Here is a 19,739-nt window from a genome sequence, read left to right as displayed (position 1 = left end):
GTACTGTTGAAGTCTGGATTGGAGAATTTTGAGCGTTACTTTGCTAGTGTGTGAGATGAGTGCAATTGTGCAGTAGTTTGAGCATTTTTTGGTATTGCCTTTCTTTGGGATTGGAATGAAAACTGACCTTTTCCAGTCCTGTGGCCACTGCTGAGTTTTCCAAATTTGTTGGCATATTGAGTGCAGCACTTTCACATTGAGTTTCACATTGAATTTTCATATTGAGTTTCAGCACACTAAGGATGTGAAAATTTGGGGACTTTTTTACACTGCCAAGCAGGATGTCAACTGATACATCCACTTTGGAAATTATTCTGGTATTACCTAATAGTTAACTTTGCATTTTCTTTCATCAGTATATGCTATAGAAACTACTACATGTGTACCATGAGACATATATAAGTGTACTCATAGTCTTCTTATTGGTAACCATCCAAAACTGTGGAATTGCTAAATTATGGTATATCACAATAGAATAGTATAATACAAAGAACGCAATATGAAGTGAAAATAAACAGTTGCCTTGATATGAATAACTCTCACAAGTATTCAAAATGACCCAGTTTATGTAAAGTTCCAAAACAGACAAACCTTAAATATATTGTTTAGGGGTACAGAAGTAAAGGTTGTAAGACTTTATAGTATCTTTTCCATATATACTATGTAAATGTTCAGTAAGTATTTCATAAATAAATGAATCAGTTTTATCTCTGAAGCAAAAATGGTGACTATCAATTTAAAAAGTCTAATAGAGAACAGACTGTGATTACCATGATGAAGGGATGGATTGGAAGTTTGGGATTAGTAGATGCAAACTATTACATACAGAATGGTTAAACCACAAGTTCATACTGTAGAGCACAGGGAACTATATTCAGTATCCTGTAATAAAGCATAATGGAAAAGAATATATAACTGAATCACTTTGCTGTATAGCAGAAACTAACATTGTAAATTAACTATATTTCAATAAAATAAACTTTTAAAAAGAAAAGTCTAGTAGATTTTATCATTCATTGTAGGGAATAAGGATGAAAATAATAATAATAATAGCTTGTGTTTATAAAGTTTCTTTCTACTAGACAGGTGACCCCTTTTCAGGCATTTATATTGAATATCAGTAGCTAAATATAGATATTAAACGAACATAATCTTAAACCAGCATGTGTGTGTGTGTGTGTGTGTGAATTCCAAAAGAAATACTTAAAACCCAAGGAGTTCTGGAATTATTTACTTACACTGAACTCATCTTTCAGAATGATTCTGGTAAGAATCCATTGGCATGCTCCTGTCTTCAGAATCTAGTATAACATCGTTTATCAGTGTTCTTTGAAATAAACTCTTACTATTGACTTTATTACTATATCTGACATTTTTTTAATTGCCAACGTGTATTTTTTGAAATTCCCATTTTGACTCTAGGGGCTTCCCAGGTGGCTCATTGGTAAAGAATTTGCTTGCTAATGCCGGCGAGATGGGTTCAGTCCCTGGGTCAGGAAGATCCCCTGGAAAAGGAAATGGCAACTCACTCCAGTATTCTTGCCTAAAAAATACCATGGACAGAGGAGCCTGGAAGGCAACAGTCCAAAGGGTTGCAAAGAGTCAAACACAACTTAGTGACTACATAGCAGCAGCAGTAGCATTCTGATATTAGCCTGTGGCTATTAGGATGGATGACTTAATAAAGTCCTTTAAATAATTTGTCAGCTTTTATATTTAAAATAATGTTTAAAAACTGCTCAACTTTAAGTCATCTAAATTCCAAGGAGGGAAACAATTTTTTGCCTGATAAATCCTTTTCGTGGTGAAAGGCTTCAAGTGAAAGTGACAAACTCAAATGCTTGTAGTGGCCACAGAGGTGATAAATGAGAGAAGAAGGATGGGAACTTTGCCAAGTCCAGAGCACATGGTCCTCCCTCACTGAACAGGCAGCTCCTACTCAACCCCGTAGCCATGAGGGAATATGGGTTATGGTGCCAAATCTAATTTTTCAAAATATGTCATATATTTGGCAGTTAATTGAGGAATTTTAAGTACTGTGCAAGTGATCCAAAAAAAGTCTGTGGGCAGAATCTAGCCACCAGGGTATTAGCTTGCAAATAACTGGAAAAGATATACAATTTTGGTGAAATAATTTATTTTTGTTGTGTTTTACATGTAGTCGACAGAGGTATGTTCTTGGAGACACAGCAATGCAGAAGATGGCCAAGTCCCATGTTTTCTTAAGTGGTATGGGTGGTCTTGGTTTGGAAATTGGTAAGCAATATTTTTGTTCATAATTTTATATGATGCTTTTGAGCAACATAATTTAAATAATTTAATTCCTTTCCCTTGTATTATTTTCTATAAAAGAAGTTAGATCCAAAATCTTGATCAGATTCAATTTTTATTTATTATTTATTTTTTTGGCAAGACTATTTCACGTTATTCCATGAGAAACCAGTTATGACTCTCTTGCTTCTCTTTTGGTGTTGTTAATAGCTGTAAATGATCTTTTTCTGTATCCATTAATTATGGTAGAGAGCACACACATATTCATAACAGCATGTCTGGAAGTGTACACTGAAATTTTAAGAGTGATTATCTCAGTGTGGTTTGATTATGGAAATCAAATTTTATTTTTATTCCTTTTTGTTCATCTCTATTTTCTAAGAAACTGATATTTTTAAAGTAGTAAAAGAGTTAAAATTAGTCAGAGATATGAACAGACTCCATGAAAACATATCTAATATACAATTCCTAATATTAAGCTATTTTTTTTTCCCCCTTTATAGCAAAGAATCTTGTTCTTGCAGGGATTAAGGTAAGTGGGTAAATGTCCTTCATAAGAAGAATTACTTTTATGAACTCTTTTTCCCCTCATCGGTAGTGATAATATTATTTATACTTTGGCTTAATTATTGCTTCTTCATTTAGTAGAAAAATTGTCTTAATTCTCTATTTTCCTTTTTTAATAATACTTTTTATTATAGAAAATTTCAAAATTATACTAAAAAAAACCGAATAGTTTTAGCAAACCCCATGTACACATCTCATACGTGCAGCTATCAGCTCATAGAGAAATTTGTTTCATGTATCTCATTCCCCACTGCCCCCTAACTGCCCAGTTATTTGATATAAATTTCAGAAATCCTATTACGTTGTTCTTAAGTTATTTTAGTATATAGCTCTAAAATATAAGGGTGTTTTTTGAAAACAGCTACATTATCACTTTCATACCTAAAAACGTTAACATTTTAAAAATATCATTGTTATCGTCAAACAAAACTTAGCAATTTGAAATACAGCATTTATATCACTTTCTTTGGGTCAGGAATTAGATGTAACTTTGCTAATTCCTCTGGTTAAGCGTCTCTCACAAAGCTCCAGTCAACATATTGGCAGGGCCTGCAGTCATCTTGAGGCTGGGGAAAGGGTCTGCTTCCCAAGCTCACTCATGTAGTTATTGGTAGGATTCAGTGGCAAGGATGTGCCAGTTCACATTCCCACCTCAGTTCCTTGCTGGCTATTGATTGGAGGTCACCCTCAATTCCTTCCCATGTGGCCCTTGCCAGAGGGCAGCTCACAGTATGGCAGCTTGTTTCATCAGAGTAAGCAAGCAAAAGATAAGAAGGGTAATGTGCCAGGTCTTTTGTAACCTAATCTCTGAAGTGACATTCCATCACATATGCCATAGTCATTAAAGTCATTATAGTCACTTAGGAGATGAGATAACACAAAAGCCTGAATATCAAGAGGTATGAATCATTGGGGCTATCATAGAAGACTGCCTACCATAACTATCAAGTATCTAGTTAAAGTTCATATTTTCCTTTCTTTTATTTGATTTGTTCTAATCCGTATCCAGGTAAAGCCCATATACTGAACTTGGTTTCTTTTAATCAGTAGATCTCCCTTCCCTGATTTTGTTTTCTTCCTTGCAGTTTCACATGCCCACCAATAATGCCTGATTCACTTCACTCCCACCAATAGAGCATATTGTTAAACTTTTAGATTTATGCCATGCTGATGAATGAGAAAAGGTATTTCATTCTTGAGCAAAGTTGAACATGCTTAAATATTTTGACGGCCCCTACATATTTCTATTTTGGTATACCCTGTGTCCATATTTGTGGCTTGTAATATAAGTTAAAAATATCTTTTTTCCAGTTAGTATCTTTCTTACTTTAAACATGACCATTTGGAAAAGTTTGTTTATGTGAATTTTAAAAATTTTGTATGTATGTTGATTTATATGACATGCTACTTTCCTAAACTTAAATTCTCTTACTGTTTTTTAAAGTAGCTTTTCTCATAATACAAAGGTGTCATAATAATGTAAGTGCATGGTAATGTGCCTAATGTATTCATTTTTTAAAGTCAACTAGGGTTCAGTACTATCTGTAAAATACATACATACACACCCACAGCAAAATATAGTAAGTTTATATGGAATTACAATATGACCATCATGTTAATTATTATTGACTTAATTAATTGAGAATTGTTATTGATAACTGTCATAAGTGGAAAGTATTGTTAATTCTTACTGTCATTAGTATACAGCTATTAATAGCTAGAAATATGGTTATATAAATGTCTTTGTAACTTGGAATTACAGTTTTACTATTTTAAGTAATCAAAACCCTGCTTTTAAGATTTATCTTAGCTCATTTCACAGTTGAATAATGAAGGTATGTTCAAGTTAATACAACATTGATCTCTGCAAAAAAATAATATACTGGCATTAAAAAATATGTTGTGTTTATAAAAGAAATAATACTAATAAAATAGTTTTTCCGTGATCTTTTCTGGATTTCTAGATGTCTATAGTCATATTATCTGTGAATGGATCTAACTGGATTTTAATTACTTTCTGTTGTCTAATTACACAGGCTAATAGTTCCAACCCAGTGTAAATAATATTGGAGATAGTGAACATCCTTGATTTACTCCTGACTTTAACAGATATTTTTCTCCTTTTTGAAGGCACTTACAATTCATGATACAGAAAAATGCCAAGCATGGGATCTAGGAACAAACTTCTTTCTCTGTGAAGATGATGTTGTTAATATAAGAAACAGGTGAAGATAGATATTTTGTTGTGTTATCATAGGATTTTTTTTTTAATGTTGCAGTTACTTAGAACATTTTCTGAATCTAGAATACCAATTCAGTTTTAGCTATTTAACTCATCACCATAAATTCACTCTACCACAGACAAATAAGTACTGACATGTAAATATTTATGTTTCTCAAAATTTTAATATTGTCACATTGCTACTTAGGAATGAATTTCTTTGAGATTGTTAAAGTAGGTCTTTATTATTGCTTTGTTCTTAAGAAAATGAAGGAGCATTGGCCTATAAGGGTATGTATATTTTGAGATTGTATGACTTACTCTGGAATATGACAGTGTGCTACATCTTAAGATTGTATAGTAAAAATAAGTCTAGCTTCTTTTCTTCCTCTCTAGTTTAAAATTCCCATTGAAATTTTGTAACATTTAGGTTTCTCTAATGTCTTCAAAGTGTCCAGATTTGAAGAATTGAATGTGTTTCTTGAACAAAAGAGTAGTAAAAGTCTTTTTTCTTTTTTGTATGTATGTGTTTGTTTTTTTAGGGCTGAAGCTGTACTTCAACATATTGCAGAATTAAATCCATATGTTCATGTTACATCATCTTCTATTCCTTTAAATGAAACCACAGATCTCTCCTTCTTAGATAAATACCAGGTTAGTACTCCATTTTATATTAGATGTTATTGACAGATTCCAAGGTTAAAAGTTGGCTTAAAGCTCAACATTCAGAAAACGAAGATCATGGCATCCGGTCCCCTCACTTCATGGCAAATAGATGGAGAACCAGTGGAAACAGTGTCAGACTTTATTTTTGGGGGCTCCAAAATCACTACAGATGGTGATTGCAGCCATGAAATTAAAAGACACTTACTCCTTGGAAGGAAAGTTATGACCAACCTAGACAGCATATTAAAAAGCAGAGACATTACTTTGCCAACAAAGGTCTGTCTAGTCAAGGCTATGATTTTTCCAGTAATCATGTTTGGATGTGAGAGTTGGACTGTGAAGAAAGCTGAGCACCAAAGAATTGATGCTTTTGAACTGTGGTGTTGGAGAAGACTCTTGAGACTCCCTTGGACTGCAAGGAGATCCAACCAGTCCATCCTAAAGGAAATCAGTCCTGAGTGTTCATTGGAAGGACTGATGTTGAAGCTGAAACTCCAATACTTTGGCCACCTGATGTGAAGAACTGACTCATTTGAAAAGACCCTGATGCTGGGAAAGATTGAAGTCAGGAGAAGGGGACAACAGAGGATGAGATGGTTGGATGGCATCACCGACTCAATGGACATGAGTTTGCGTAAACTCCGGGAGTTGGTGATGGACAGGGAGGCCTGGCATGCTGCAGTCCATGGGGTCGCAAAGAGTCAGACATGACTGAGCGACTGAACTGAACTGAAGGCAAATCATTAAGTATTAGTAAAGTACTGATTTAATATAGTCTATTAAGTAGATCAAAAAATTCAGGTTAAAAGACTTAGAATAATACCTTTAAAGTGCTTTGTTTTAGGGCAAGGACCTAAGAATTACAAAGCAATTATATCAGTCAGCTATTTTCACAGTAACGTGCATGAGAAACTGCAAATTCAGTGGTTTATAGCAACATGCGTTTCTTTCTCATGCTTCTGGATGTCAGTTGGAATTCAGCTGTTCTAGCTATACTTGAACTCCACAGTCTGAGTCCTGGTCTATGAACCTCTCTTCTGGGACCAGGAGGCTACCTGAGACATGGTCTCATACCAGTAGCAGAAATACAAAGGAGCAAGTGCCACGTTCCAAGCACATTTCAAACCTCTCTTTGTGTTACTTCCATTAATATTTTGTTGACCAGAGCAGGTCACATCGTCAAGTCCAAAGTAAAGGAGCAGGAAAGCACACTGTACTCTTCCTAAAGCCATGCTGCTGCTGCTAAGTTGCTTCAGTCATGTCCGACTCTGTGCGACCCCATAGACGGCAGCCCACTAGGCTCCTCTGTCCCTGGGATTCTCCAGGCAAGAATACTGGAGTGGGTTGCCATTTCCTTCTCCAGTGTATGAAAGTGAAAAGTGAAAGTGAAGTTGCTCAGTCGTGCTCGACTGTTAGCGACTCCATGGACTGCAGCCCACCAGGCTCCTCCATCCATGGGATTTTCCAGGCAAAAGTCCTAAGGCCATAGGCAAAGAGTAATATATAGCCCAGGTACACAGAAGTAAATAATGTGGATCAACAGTTCAGTCTTCGTTAGGTAACAAATAAAAACAAAAATTCCCAACGCCTGGGATGTTCTGAAAGTGACTGCATTTTTTCCTGTGATATTATGATACCCATTGTCTAGGATAAAGCACTCCTGTGTTTCTTAAGATCTCAATACTTCTGACACTTGTGTGACTATATGTTTATGCCTTTTCCCCGTACACCAGGCAATTTTCCAACTCTGGACACCTAGCTTGGTGTCCTTCAATTCTGTCTTGACACTCTGCCTGGAGAAGATAGTGTCAGATCCCACAGGTTAAGGACTCAGTGCTATAAGAACCCACATCCTCGAGCCCTTTTCTGATGCCAGTTGCAAATTCAGGTTGTTACATGTGCTTCTCAGAGCTGGCTATGAATCAGATGTTTTCACAACCCCCTCCTTAGGTTCAGTTAGTTTAGTAGAGCGGCACACAAACTCAGAAAAACAGTTTACTTACTAGATTATGAGTTTATTGTATTATAAAAGACTATGACTCAGGAACAGCCAGATAGAAGAGATGCCTAGGTCAGGGGATGGGGGGATGGGTGCCATGTTTCCATGGCCTCTCCAGTACGCCACCTTCCCAGTACCTCCAAATGTTGAAGCCCCTGGTTCAAGGATTTTTATGGAGGCTTTATTATGTAAGCAAAAATGACTTATATATAATGTATACTTATATAAAAATGTATAATAGTATACATTGGCCATTGGTGATTAAGTCAGTTTCCAGCGCAAGAGGTCTGGGAGATAGGGCTGAAGGTTCTGAACCTTACAGCCCAAGGTTGATTCCCCTAACAACCAGCCCCCATCCTTAGGGGCTTTCCAAAAGTAACTCATTAACATAAACTCAGGTGTGTCTGAAAGGACTTGTTATGAAAAACAAGACATTTACTTCACCTTTTTCACTGTGAAGATATGTCCCAAAGAACAAAACTAAATATTATAATGAAAGATGCCCCTGAGCTCTTACATAGGAAATCACGAGAGCAGTAACAACTATGTGCTAGGAACCTTGAATGAAGACAAAATATGTATTTCTTATGATAATGACAGTATCACACCCACTTAAAGATTATTGTAATTGTCCATTCTTAACTGGATAACTTGAAATCCATCCTGCTAGAGATATTTAATAGACTGTCTACAGTAGAATTACTTAATAGACTTCTTTTTCAGTGATTGCATGAGGTCAAAATGGTATAAGGGAAATGCTCAGAGACCAAAATTGAATAGATAATTAAAAGGAAACCAGTTAACTGTGGCTGTGTTCACTTTCTGGACAGAGTTTGCTTGTCTCAGTTACCACGTTTCTTGGGAATTGGGAATGGTCACACAGAAACTAGATAAAAATTTGTCTGTATGAGATACAATATATAATTGAGGCCTACCACCTCTTTGTAACTCTCTGGAACCTCAGAAAGCTACACCCTTAATGAAAAGGTGTATTAGAACAATCTTTGACCATCAGAATAGAAAATTTGTCTATTTTCTCTTGTTGGTGTTGTTTAGTCACTCGGTCGTGTCCAGCTCTTTAAAACCTCATGGACTGCAGCACGCCAGATTCCTCTTATCTTCTACTATGTCCCAGGGTTTGCTCAAATTCATGTTCACTGAGTCAGTGATTGTATCTAACCATCTCATCCTCTGCTGCCCCCTTCTTCTTTAGCTTTCAGTCTTTGCCAGCATCAATGTCTTTCCCATTGAATTGGCTCTTTGCATCAGGTGGCCAAAGTATTGGAGCTACAGCTTCAGCATCAGTCCTTCCAAAGAATATTCAAGTTTGATTTCCTTTAGGATTGACTGGTTTGATGATCTTGCCGTCCAAGGGACTCTCAAGACTCCTCTCTAGCGCCACAGTTTGAAAGCAACAGTTCTTTGGCACTCAGCCTTCTTTATGGTCCAGCTCTCACATCCATACATGACTACTGGAAAAACCATAGCTTTGATTATAAGGATCTTTGTAATGTCTCTGCTTTTTAATATGCTGTCTAGGCTTGTCATAGTATTCCTTCCAAGGAGTAAGTGTCTTAATTTCATGGCTGCAGTCACCAACTGCAGTGATTTTGGAGCCTAGGAAGAGAAAATCTGTCTCTGCTTCTACTTTTTCCCCTTCTGTTTGCCATGAAATGATGGGGCCAGATGCCATGATCTTAGTTTTTTGAATGTTTAATTCCATGCCAGCTTTTTCACTCTGCTCTTTCCCACTTGTCAAGAAGCTTTTTAGTTACTCTACACTTTTTGCCATTAGGGCAGTATCATCTGCATATATGAGGTTGTTGATATTTCTCCTGGCAATCTTGATTCCAGCTTGTGATTCATCCAGCCCGACATTTCACTTGATGTACTCTACATATGGGTTTCCCAAGTGGTGGTGCTGCTCTTGCTGCTAAGTCACTTCAGTCATGTCCAACTCTGTGTGACCCCAGAGATGGCAACCCACCAGGCTCCCCCTGGGATTCTCCAGGCAAGAACACCGGAGTGGGTTGTCATTTCCTTTTCCAGTGCATGAAAGTGAAAGTGAAGTCTCTCAGTTGTGTCCCACTCCTAGTGACCCCATGGACTGCAGCCTACCAGGCTCCTCCGTCCATGGGATTTTCCAGGCAAGAGTACTGGAGTGGGTTGCCATTGCCTTCTCCTCCAAGTGGTGCAGTGGTAAAGAATTCTCCTAGCAATGCAGAGGACACCAGAGATGCAGATTTGATCCCTGGGTCAGGAATATTCCCTTGGAGTAGGAAATGACAACCCACTCTAGTATTTTTGCCTAGAAAATTCCATGGACAGAAGATCCTAACAGGCTACAGTCCATAATGTCTTAAAGAGTCAGACACAACTCAGCACATGAGCACAGCACATACTCTGCATAGAAGTTAAATAAATAAGGTGACAGTATACAGCCTTATCATACACCTTTCACAGTTTGGAACCAGTCAGTTGTTCCATGTCCAATTTAAACTGTTGCATCTTGACCCACATACAGGTTTCTCAGAAGACAGGGAAGGTGGTCTGAAGCTCCCATCTCTAAGAATTTCCACGGTTTGTTGTGATTCACACAGAGCTCTCTGGAACTCTGGATTAAAAAAAAAAAAAAAAAAGATCTTCTCTGGGACTTCTTAACCATAGGCATGCCCTCACATAAGTTTGATATGAATTTAAATTTTCCAAGCTGAGAACTTAACGTTAAAACGTAGTACTGAGCTGGTGATACACTGTAATGCCAGAAAGAAACAAAACTCAAAGATGTAGCAGCATATATCCTCAACCAAGCCACAGTTTATTCTAATGTGTAAAGCCCCTATGAGGCTGTGTTCATAATACAAAATAATAAGACAGGAAAAAGTTCAGCATGATCAAGAGTCAGTGGATATAGCAAACAATAGAGCTAAACCTCCAAGAATTTCAGATAATAGAATTATTGGATGGGGACTATAAAATGTTCAAACTAAATCTTATAAGAAGAGATTAAATATACAATATGAAAATAAGATACTAGTGAAAGCAGTTAGGCAGATATAACAAATAGAACTTTTTGAAATGGAAAAAATAGTCCTAAAAGTTAAAACTTAATGAGTAGATTAAACAGTGCATGTAAGAATTAATGGACTGAAGGATAGAGCTGAGGATATTTTTGAGACTACAGCATACAGAAAGAATATATGAAAGAGAAATTTTAAAAAATGATAGCTTGAGTAAAAAGCTCTAATTCATGGGGTTGGACTTCTAGAGAAAGGCTTATTCAAATAAACGGTGCTTGGGAATTTTCCAGCATTGGTGAAACACAGACCAGGCTCAGTAAGTACTGTTAGACTCAGTATGTACTGAGTCTAATAAGATTTGATTTTACCGAATTTGAAAGCTAATAAGTTAGCTTGTTACAGTTTCATGGATGCTAGCAGAAAACATGAGATTCCTGGGTCAGAGACTAAGGACTTAATTACTCCTGAGCTGGTAAGTGTGAGCATGACATTTGCCTTGTTTCCTCCTGCCTTCCTCCACATCTCCCCCGTGCTGTGCAGAGGGCTCAGTGGATGCCTGCACATGTGGTGGGTTCCTTTAGAAGAAAGGAACATTGAGCTTGGGGAACCTGCCTTTTTATAGCAAGCAATGAATAAGCTTGTTCTTTGTCCCAGGGGAGACATTATCTCATTTCTCAAGTTTGCACCAGGCGAATGCAGTCCTGAGAAACAACCCACGTAAAGAATGGTCAGAGCCTTGCATTCATGGCAATACCAAGTGGGAGAGCTATGGAGAATTACCTCTCTGTAGGAAGCACATCGTGTTCTAAGCTAGATAAAACTAAATCCACACCCAGATAGATATTGGTAGTGAAAGTGAGTTATTCATTTCCTGGAAGCAGCATCAAGGAAAGCTCCAGACTGTGAGATTTGACCTGCTTTTGACATTTTTGATTGATAATTGACCGCAATAAAATATTTTGGCCTTTCATGAGTTTTTCAGATATGATAAAATCTGATTATAAAACTTAATTTGCTTATCTCACTGGGTTTTGATAAAAAAGTAAGCATTGAAAATGATAATTTGCTATCTTAAATAACAGAACTTGGTTGTTTGACTAGTAACACTGTCGTAAAACAAAGATGTGATGTATATCTGTCGAATCTCGAAGCAACAGTTAGAACTGGACATGGAACAACAGACTGGTTCCAAATAGGAAAAGGAGTATGTCAAGTCTGTGTATTGTCACCCTGCTTATTTAACTTATATGCAGAGTACATCATGAGAAACGCTGGATTGGAAGAAGCACAAGCTAGAATCAAGATTGCCGGGAGAAATATCAATAACCTCAGATATGCAGATGACTCCACCCTTATGGCAGAAAGTGAAGAGGAACTCAAAAGCCTCTTGATGAAAGTGAAAGAGGAGAGTGAAGAAGTTGGCTTAAAGCTCAACATTCAGAAAACGAAGATCATGGCATCCGGTCCCATCACTTCATGGGAAATAGATGGGGAAACAGTGGAAACAGTGTCAGACTTTTTTGGGGGGGCTCCAAAATCACTGTAGATGGTGACTGCAGCCATGAAATTAAAAGACGCTTACTCCTTGGAAGGAAAGTTATGACCAACCTAGATAGCATATTCAAAAGTAGAGACAATACTTTGCCAACAAAAGTCCGTCTAGTCAAGGCTATGGTTTTTCCATTGGTCATGTATGGATGTGAGAGTTCGACTGTGAAGAAGGCTGAGCGCCGAAGAATTGATGCTTTTGAAGTGTGGTGTTGGAGAAGACTCTTGAGAGTCCCTTGGACTGCAAGGAGATCCAACCAGTCCATTCTGAAGGAGATCAGCCCTGGGATTTCTTTGGAGGGAATGATGCTGAAGCTGAAACTCCAGTACTTTGGCCAGCTCATGCGAAGAGTTGACTCATAGGAAAAGACTCTGATGCTGGGAGGGATTGGGGGCAGGAGGAGAAGGGGACGACATAGAATGAGATGGCTGGATGGCATCACTGACTTGACGTGAGTCTGAGTGAACTCTGGGAGTTGGTGATGGACAGGGAGGCCTGGTGTGCTGCAATTCATGGGGTCGCAAAGAGTCAGACACAACTGAGCGACTGAACTGAACTTAAGCCAACTAATGTGTCTTTTTAAAAATGTAATTGTTATCCTTTTAAACTAGCATTTAATTTACACTCTGATGAGTAGCTTAGCAGCTCCATGGCAGTAACAGATAAAGTAAAATCTCCAATCATTTTGGATGCATATATACCATAGAGAATGTTAAGGTTTGCTTCTAATTGTGAAGTCTGTACTGGCAATTGAATTCAGTGTGGGCAGGTTTTTCCCTGTATGTACTATGCCATTTTATGTAAGGGACTTGAATGTCCACAGGTTTTGGTTCTGGAACCAATCCCACTGTAGATACCTAGAGATGTCAGTGTATGTTACTTTCACTTTTGCTGTTCTATATCTGTGAAGGTGTTAACCTTAAAATGGAATACAGTAGGTTAGTATTTTTTCCAAAGAAAACAATGTATTTTTAGCAGAGTGCAAACTGGGATGCTTCTGAGTTAGAAGTTGTGCACTACCAAAATAATTGTTTATTTTTTAACCTTTAATTTCTTGTATCCTTCTTAACAGTGTGTAGTATTGACGGAGATGAAACTTTCAGTGCAGAAGAAGATCAATGACTTCTGCCGCTCTCAGTGCCCTCCAATTAAGGTGATAATATCACTTAATAATGACACATAGTTTACCAAAGAAAATGCACTTTCACTATTAGAATTTGTAGCTTTTCAGTGAATTGCACAAGAAACTTCTTACATGAGTAATATTTTTAATTTTGATTTTCAAAGTGTGATCCAAGGACACTGAGGGTCCCTGAGATCCTTTCTTAGGGTCTGCAAAGTCAAACTATTTTTAAAATATTATTGAAATGTTATTTGCCTTTTTCACTTTGATTCTCTTATGGGGTGCAGTAGAGTTTCCAGAGTCTACTTGATGGTGATATCATTGCTGTAACAGCTGAAGGAATGTGTGTTTATGTTGGCTTTTCTTTCTAACGCAGTGATTATCAGTAGATTTAACCCACATAAACAAAAGCTCATTTGATTGTCAATAATTTTTAAGAACATGAAGGGATCATGAGACCAAAAAGAAAGAACTGTTGAATTGTAAAAGTAGAATAGAGGTGGCCAGACCTGTTAGAGGCTAATGCAGTAAGTAGTCCAAGTGAGAGATGCTGGTGCCTTTTTCAAAAGAGATGAAAATAGAGATTGTGAAAAGTTGTTGAATTTGAAGTATCCTTTGTAAAAAAGACTAATGGATTGAGCATGGATAAATGAGAGTTGTGAAGGAAAGAATGATCAAGAATGACTCTGAAATTTTTGTCCAAAATAATTAGATAAGTAGTGATGATACTCAGAAGACTGGAAAGAGGTCTAGATGGGACAAATCATAATTCATCCCCTGCAGTTGAATGCATACTACTAACTGCACTTCTTTATTGGAGTCCTTTATTCCTTTGAAAAAAGAAAAATGCTATTTGTTCCTTTGAGATAGGCACTGAACTATCATCATTCTGTATCAGATAGATGTACTGAAAATTTTTGGACTGTGGTATTTACATAGCATATATATACCTTATAGAACATTTGTGCCATAGTTCATAAATTATTAAGATGAATAAGATATATAGTAGTCATTAAACTTCGAACAGGGGAGAGAAGTTTTATAAAGTAATTATGCTGCTGCTAAGTCACTTCAGTCGTGTCTGAATCTGTGCGACTCCATAGATGGCAGCCCACCAGGCTCCCTTGTCCCTGGGCAACCCCATGAACTCTAGCCCACCAGGCTCCTCTGTCCATGGGATTTTCCAGGCAAGAGTACTGGAGTAGGGTGCCATTGCCTTCTCCAATTATACTAGTTTATAAACTAAAATTTTTGTTTGTGTGATGGATACATTTATCCATACTTTAAAGTTTTGCAAAGAAATTGTTTTTCAATTTGCAAACTTAAAAGTTTCTAACTTTCTTCTGTTTCATGACTCATAAAGAATGCTGTAAATAGCTATTTCAATAGTAAAGGCAGTGCATGATCAAGTAGAAGGTAATCTGTTAACCGTTTTATGACTTTATTTGATAGGGAGTATAAGTCATTTTAATGAGCTACATTCTTATGCCTAAATATGAATAGGCTAGTTTTTCTTGGAAAAATATCAGTTTATACAGTATCATGTGTGTTACAGATTAAGAATTTTTCTTTATTATCAGTATCTAAAAATAAGCACAAGAACAATTTCTTTATATTTTCTTAGAACAGAGTATGTGTCTGTGTGTGTGTATGGAATAAAAATCACTTTCAAGAACACATTTATGACTGTGTTTAAGAATTTGGTTTTTACCTTTCCTGACTTCGATGTGCTCTGTTCCTCAGTCCCTTTTCTGATGACTCACTCTTAGCTTTTAGCTCTCTTTTGTTTTCCTCTAACTCTACCGCTTTTGGTGAATGGACACTCCATTCTGCTTTTCTAAAATGAAAAACAAGAATTCACTGCTAGACTATTAAACCAAGGTATCTCTTTCTTATATTCTGTGCTTGATTTTTAGGATAAGGCAGGAGTTTTTGTTATTTAAAAATAACAGAATGATGTAATTCTGTAAAATTACAGAATGATGTAAATCCAATGATGTGCTGATGTTGCGTCTAGTTTTGTGACACTAATATCCAATCCTAAATACCTAAACTCTCGATTCTGAAACCACTTTACAAATAATTTATCATATTTGTGATCACTTTATATCTCAAAGAATATGCTTAATTATAAATAAAATGGTCACCAGAGGGTCCAAAGATAGTTGAGTTTTTTTCTTTATATAAATGTATTAAGCTTGAACTTGTTTTTTCATTTCACAGTTCATCAGTGCAGATGTACATGGAATTTGGTCACGGTTGTTTTGTGATTTTGGTGATGAATTTGAAGTTTTAGATACAACAGGAGAAGAACCAAAAGAAATTTTCATTTCAGATATAACGCAAGTATGATTATATATGTGTATTATTGTTTATGATTGATTTTTAAGTTGATGTTTTTAAAAGGTAATATTAGCAAAATATTGTAATACACAGTCTTTTTTATTTGATTAAAATTGAAGTTGGAATATTAAGAAAGTATTCTGGTTTCCATCTAACATTTAATAATTGATAGATCAGCATTTGCTGATATCATTAATTTTAATTTTGTTTTATGTCATGTTCCTATGGGACATTAATTGTGAATCAGTGTTTACTGAACAATTTATTGTGTCAGATCATAGATGTATTAGGTGTGCCATAAGTCACTTGGCCCGACACTCTTGACTCCAGGAAGATGGACACTTAAGTCATCACAGACAAAAGCTTTTCTAATTTGAAATATTTCTAAAAATTTGGAGGAGGATGAAACCTTAAGAGTTAATTAACCGTCAAATCAAAAGGTCTGAATTTTCTAACTGTGTTCTCTTAATGTCATGCAAGCTTAATTTTTTATTACCTAAAACAATTGGAGAAACTATTATGATCCACTTTTACTACTGTTTCCTTTTAGCCTAAATCACTAACTTTATTTGCACTCTTTATAATCAGTTTCCATTAAAGCTCAAAAGAAGCCAAGTACAAAGGGTGAAAATATACTTTCAGTAGTATTTGTGCTTCTGTCTTTTTGCTTTGTTTTTAAACCCAGTGTTAATGTTGGCATTCTCACCACTTTTTAAGGCAAATTCATTAAAAAGTCATTTTTTGTATCTGTTTGCTTACAGAATAGTTTGTTGTTCAGCCTTTTACCTTCTCTAGTTATTGTTAGTTTGTCCCTGAGAATATTATAGAGTTAGAATAAGCTCCAAGGAATCTTGTATTGCACTGATATTTTCTTTTATTAAACAGTGCAGTAAATATGGAAACTAGCCATAAAAAATCAGAAAAATATCCTATAGTCTTCATTTAACTTATCTGCAAGTCATTTCTCCTTAAGGTCCTTATGAATTCTATTATTCTTGAGATAGTATTAATAGTAAACCCACACTACATTAATTTTTTCTACATGTTTTTGGTCTTAATTGTATTTCTCAAATCATTAAACAGCAAGAGAATTTTTAGAATCTACACAATTATGAGATAATAATAATTTTATTAGGTTTTATATAAATTAAATCATTATCACCTTATTTAAGCAATGGTTGGCTTATATGCAGTTAGGAAATTTCTATTTGTCTGCTGTATCTCATGCACCCTCTTAGATGAGATAAGCTAATTTCTTCTATTTTTACCTGATATGCAGGACTATATACTATTTCTTTGATTTAAAGTGTTGCAGCTTTATACTGTTAATATCACTTTCCTAGCATTAAATTTCCATCCTTCATTCTTAGATTTCTTTGATTTTCAAACTTAGACTCATCTTTTATGTACACAGTCTTTCATGTTGTTGTTATTGTTGTTCAGTCAGTAAGTCATGTCTGACTCTTCATGACCCCATGGACCGCAGCACACCAGGCCTCCCTGTCCTTCAGTATTACCCAGAGTTTGCCCAGGTTCACGTCCACTGCATCAGTGATACTGTCCAACTATCTCATCCTCTGCTGCTCTCTTCTCCTCTTGCCCTCAATCTTTCCTAGCCTTAGGGTCTTTTCCAGTGAGTTGGCTTTTGGTATCAAGTGGCCAAAGTACTGGAGCTTCAGCTTCAGCATCAGTCCTTCTGATGAGTATTCAGGGTTGATTTCCTTTATGACTGACTGGTTTGATCTCATCAGTGTCCAAGGAACTCTCAAGAGTCTTCTGTAACACCACAATTTGAAAACATTAATTCTTTGGTGCTCAGCCTTCTCTGTGATTCAGCTCTCACATCCGCACATGTGAGACCATAGTTGTGACTGTACAGCCCCTTGTTGGCAAAGTGATGTCTTTGATTTTGAATATACTGTCTAGGTTTGTCATTGCTTTCCTTCTAAGAAACCCGTGTCTTCTAATTTCATGGCTGCAGTCACCATTCACAGTGATTTTGGAGCCCAAGAAGAGAAAATCTGTCACTGCTTCTACTTTTCCCCCTTCTATTTGCCATGAAGTGATGAGTCTTTCATAAATGACTTTAAAACTTGAATTCAGTCACTTTGAGTATTTTTTATAAATCACAGGAATCCTTGAATTTGTGAAATATTTGAACTGCTTGTGATATATATTTCTGCTGAACCAAGAAGTTATAAACATTCATAAAAAATGATACGGCTGTCACTGTTTTGTGACAGTTCTTTAAATATTTGTGTTTATGATGGAAGGAGAGGAATGGCTTGCAATTTTGGTTGTTTTGAGAATTTTATGACAACATGGTCCTTTTTATGTGAGATTTGGAATTTGTATAAAAAAGGACTATGTGAACTTGTTTTTGCTCTTTATTTCTAGGCTAATCCTGGCATTGTCACTTGCCTTGAAAATCATCCTCACAAACTTGAAACAGGACAGTTCCTAACATTTCGAGAAATTAATGGAATGACAGGCTTAAATGGATCCACACAACAAATAACTGGTAAGTTTATGTTTATTAATTTGTTTATACTTATTCATTATTCAGTGCATTTATAGTTCAGAACTCTACTTTTTGAGAACACACCATCAACTCAAAAGGGGTGATCCAGTTCTTCACCTTAAGACATTCAATCCAACTTGTTGTTTAGTTGCTCAGTCGTGTGCAACTCTTTGCAACCCCATGAACTGCAGCACACTAGGTTTCCCTGTCCTTCATCATCTCCTTGAGCTTGCTCAAATTTATGTCCATTGAGTTGGTGATGCCATCCAACCATCTCGTCCTCTGTCGACACTTCTCCTGCCTTCAGTCTTTCCCAGTGTCAGGGTCTTTTCTAATGAGTCAATGCTTCACATCAGGTAGCCATGTATTGGAGCTTCAGCTTCAGCATCAGTTCTTCCAATGAATATTCAAGGTTGATTTCCTTTTGGATTGACTGGTTTGATCTCCTTGCAGTCCAAGGGACTCTCAAGAGTCTTGTCCGACACGACAGTTCAGAAGCCTCAATTCTTTGGCGTTCAGCTTTCTTTATAGTCCAACTCTCACATGCATACATGACTACTGGAAAAAACCTAGCTTTGACTATATGGACCATTGTCAGCAAAGTAATCTTTCTGCTTTTTAACATGCTCTCTAGGTCTGTCATAACTTTTCTTCCAAGGAACAAGCGTCTTTTAATATCATGGCTTCAGTCACCATCTGCAGTGATTTTGGAGCCCAAGAAAACAAAGTCTGTCACTGTTCCCATTGTTTTCCCATCTATTTGCCATGAAGTAATGGGACTGGATGCCATGATGTTAGTTTTTTGGATGTTGAGTTTTTTTTCTTAATTATTTAATTGGAGGATAATTAGTTTACAATATTGTGATGATTTTGCCATCAGCCACAGGTAGATATCTACAGGTGCACATGTTTACCCTCATCCCAAACCCCCCACCCCATCCCTCTGGGTTGTCCCAGAGCACCAGCTTTGAATTCCCTGCTTCATGCATCAAACTTGCATTGGACGTCTATTTTACGTATGGTAATATACATGTTTCAGTGCTATTCTCTCAAATCTTCCCACCCTCGCCTTCTCCCACAGAGTCCAAAAGTCTGTTCTTTATATCTGTGTCTCGTTTGCTGCCTTGAATATAGGGTCGTTATTACTGTCTTTATAAATTCCATGTATATGTGTTAACATACAGTATTCGTGTTTCTCTTCCTGACTTACTTCACTCTGTATAATAGGCTCCAGTTTCATCCACCTCATTAGAACTGACTCAGATGCATTCCTTCTTATAGCTATGTAATATTTCATTGTGTATATGTACCACAACTTCGTTATCCATTCGTCTGCCGGTGGACATTTAGGGAATATTTAGTGTTAAGCCAGCTTTTTCTCCCTCCTCTTTCACCTTCATCAAGAGGCTCTTTAATTCCTCTTTCCTCTCTGCCATAAGGGTGGTATCATCTGCGTATC

At 36.7% G+C, this 19,739-nt stretch overlaps 1 protein-coding gene across 1 annotated transcript in view; it reads left to right on the top strand.

The window, feature by feature from the left end:
- The window catches only part of UBA6 (ubiquitin like modifier activating enzyme 6), an 86,907-nt gene that overhangs the window by 22,414 nt on the left and 44,754 nt on the right, over positions 1 to 19,739 (top strand). The window contains 7 exon segments of the mRNA NM_001083438.2: positions 2,162 to 2,256; positions 2,775 to 2,803; positions 4,969 to 5,063; positions 5,602 to 5,713; positions 13,366 to 13,446; positions 15,640 to 15,762; positions 18,157 to 18,280. Coding sequence (NP_001076907.1) covers positions 2,162 to 2,256; positions 2,775 to 2,803; positions 4,969 to 5,063; positions 5,602 to 5,713; positions 13,366 to 13,446; positions 15,640 to 15,762; positions 18,157 to 18,280 — 659 coding nt within the window.

This window comes from Bos taurus, chromosome 6 (assembly GCF_002263795.3).
Source record: "Bos taurus isolate L1 Dominette 01449 registration number 42190680 breed Hereford chromosome 6, ARS-UCD2.0, whole genome shotgun sequence".
Lineage (NCBI taxonomy): Eukaryota > Metazoa > Chordata > Mammalia > Artiodactyla > Bovidae > Bos > Bos taurus.
Note: the sequence above shows the minus strand (reverse complement) of the source record. Positions and strands in the feature narration are given on the sequence as shown.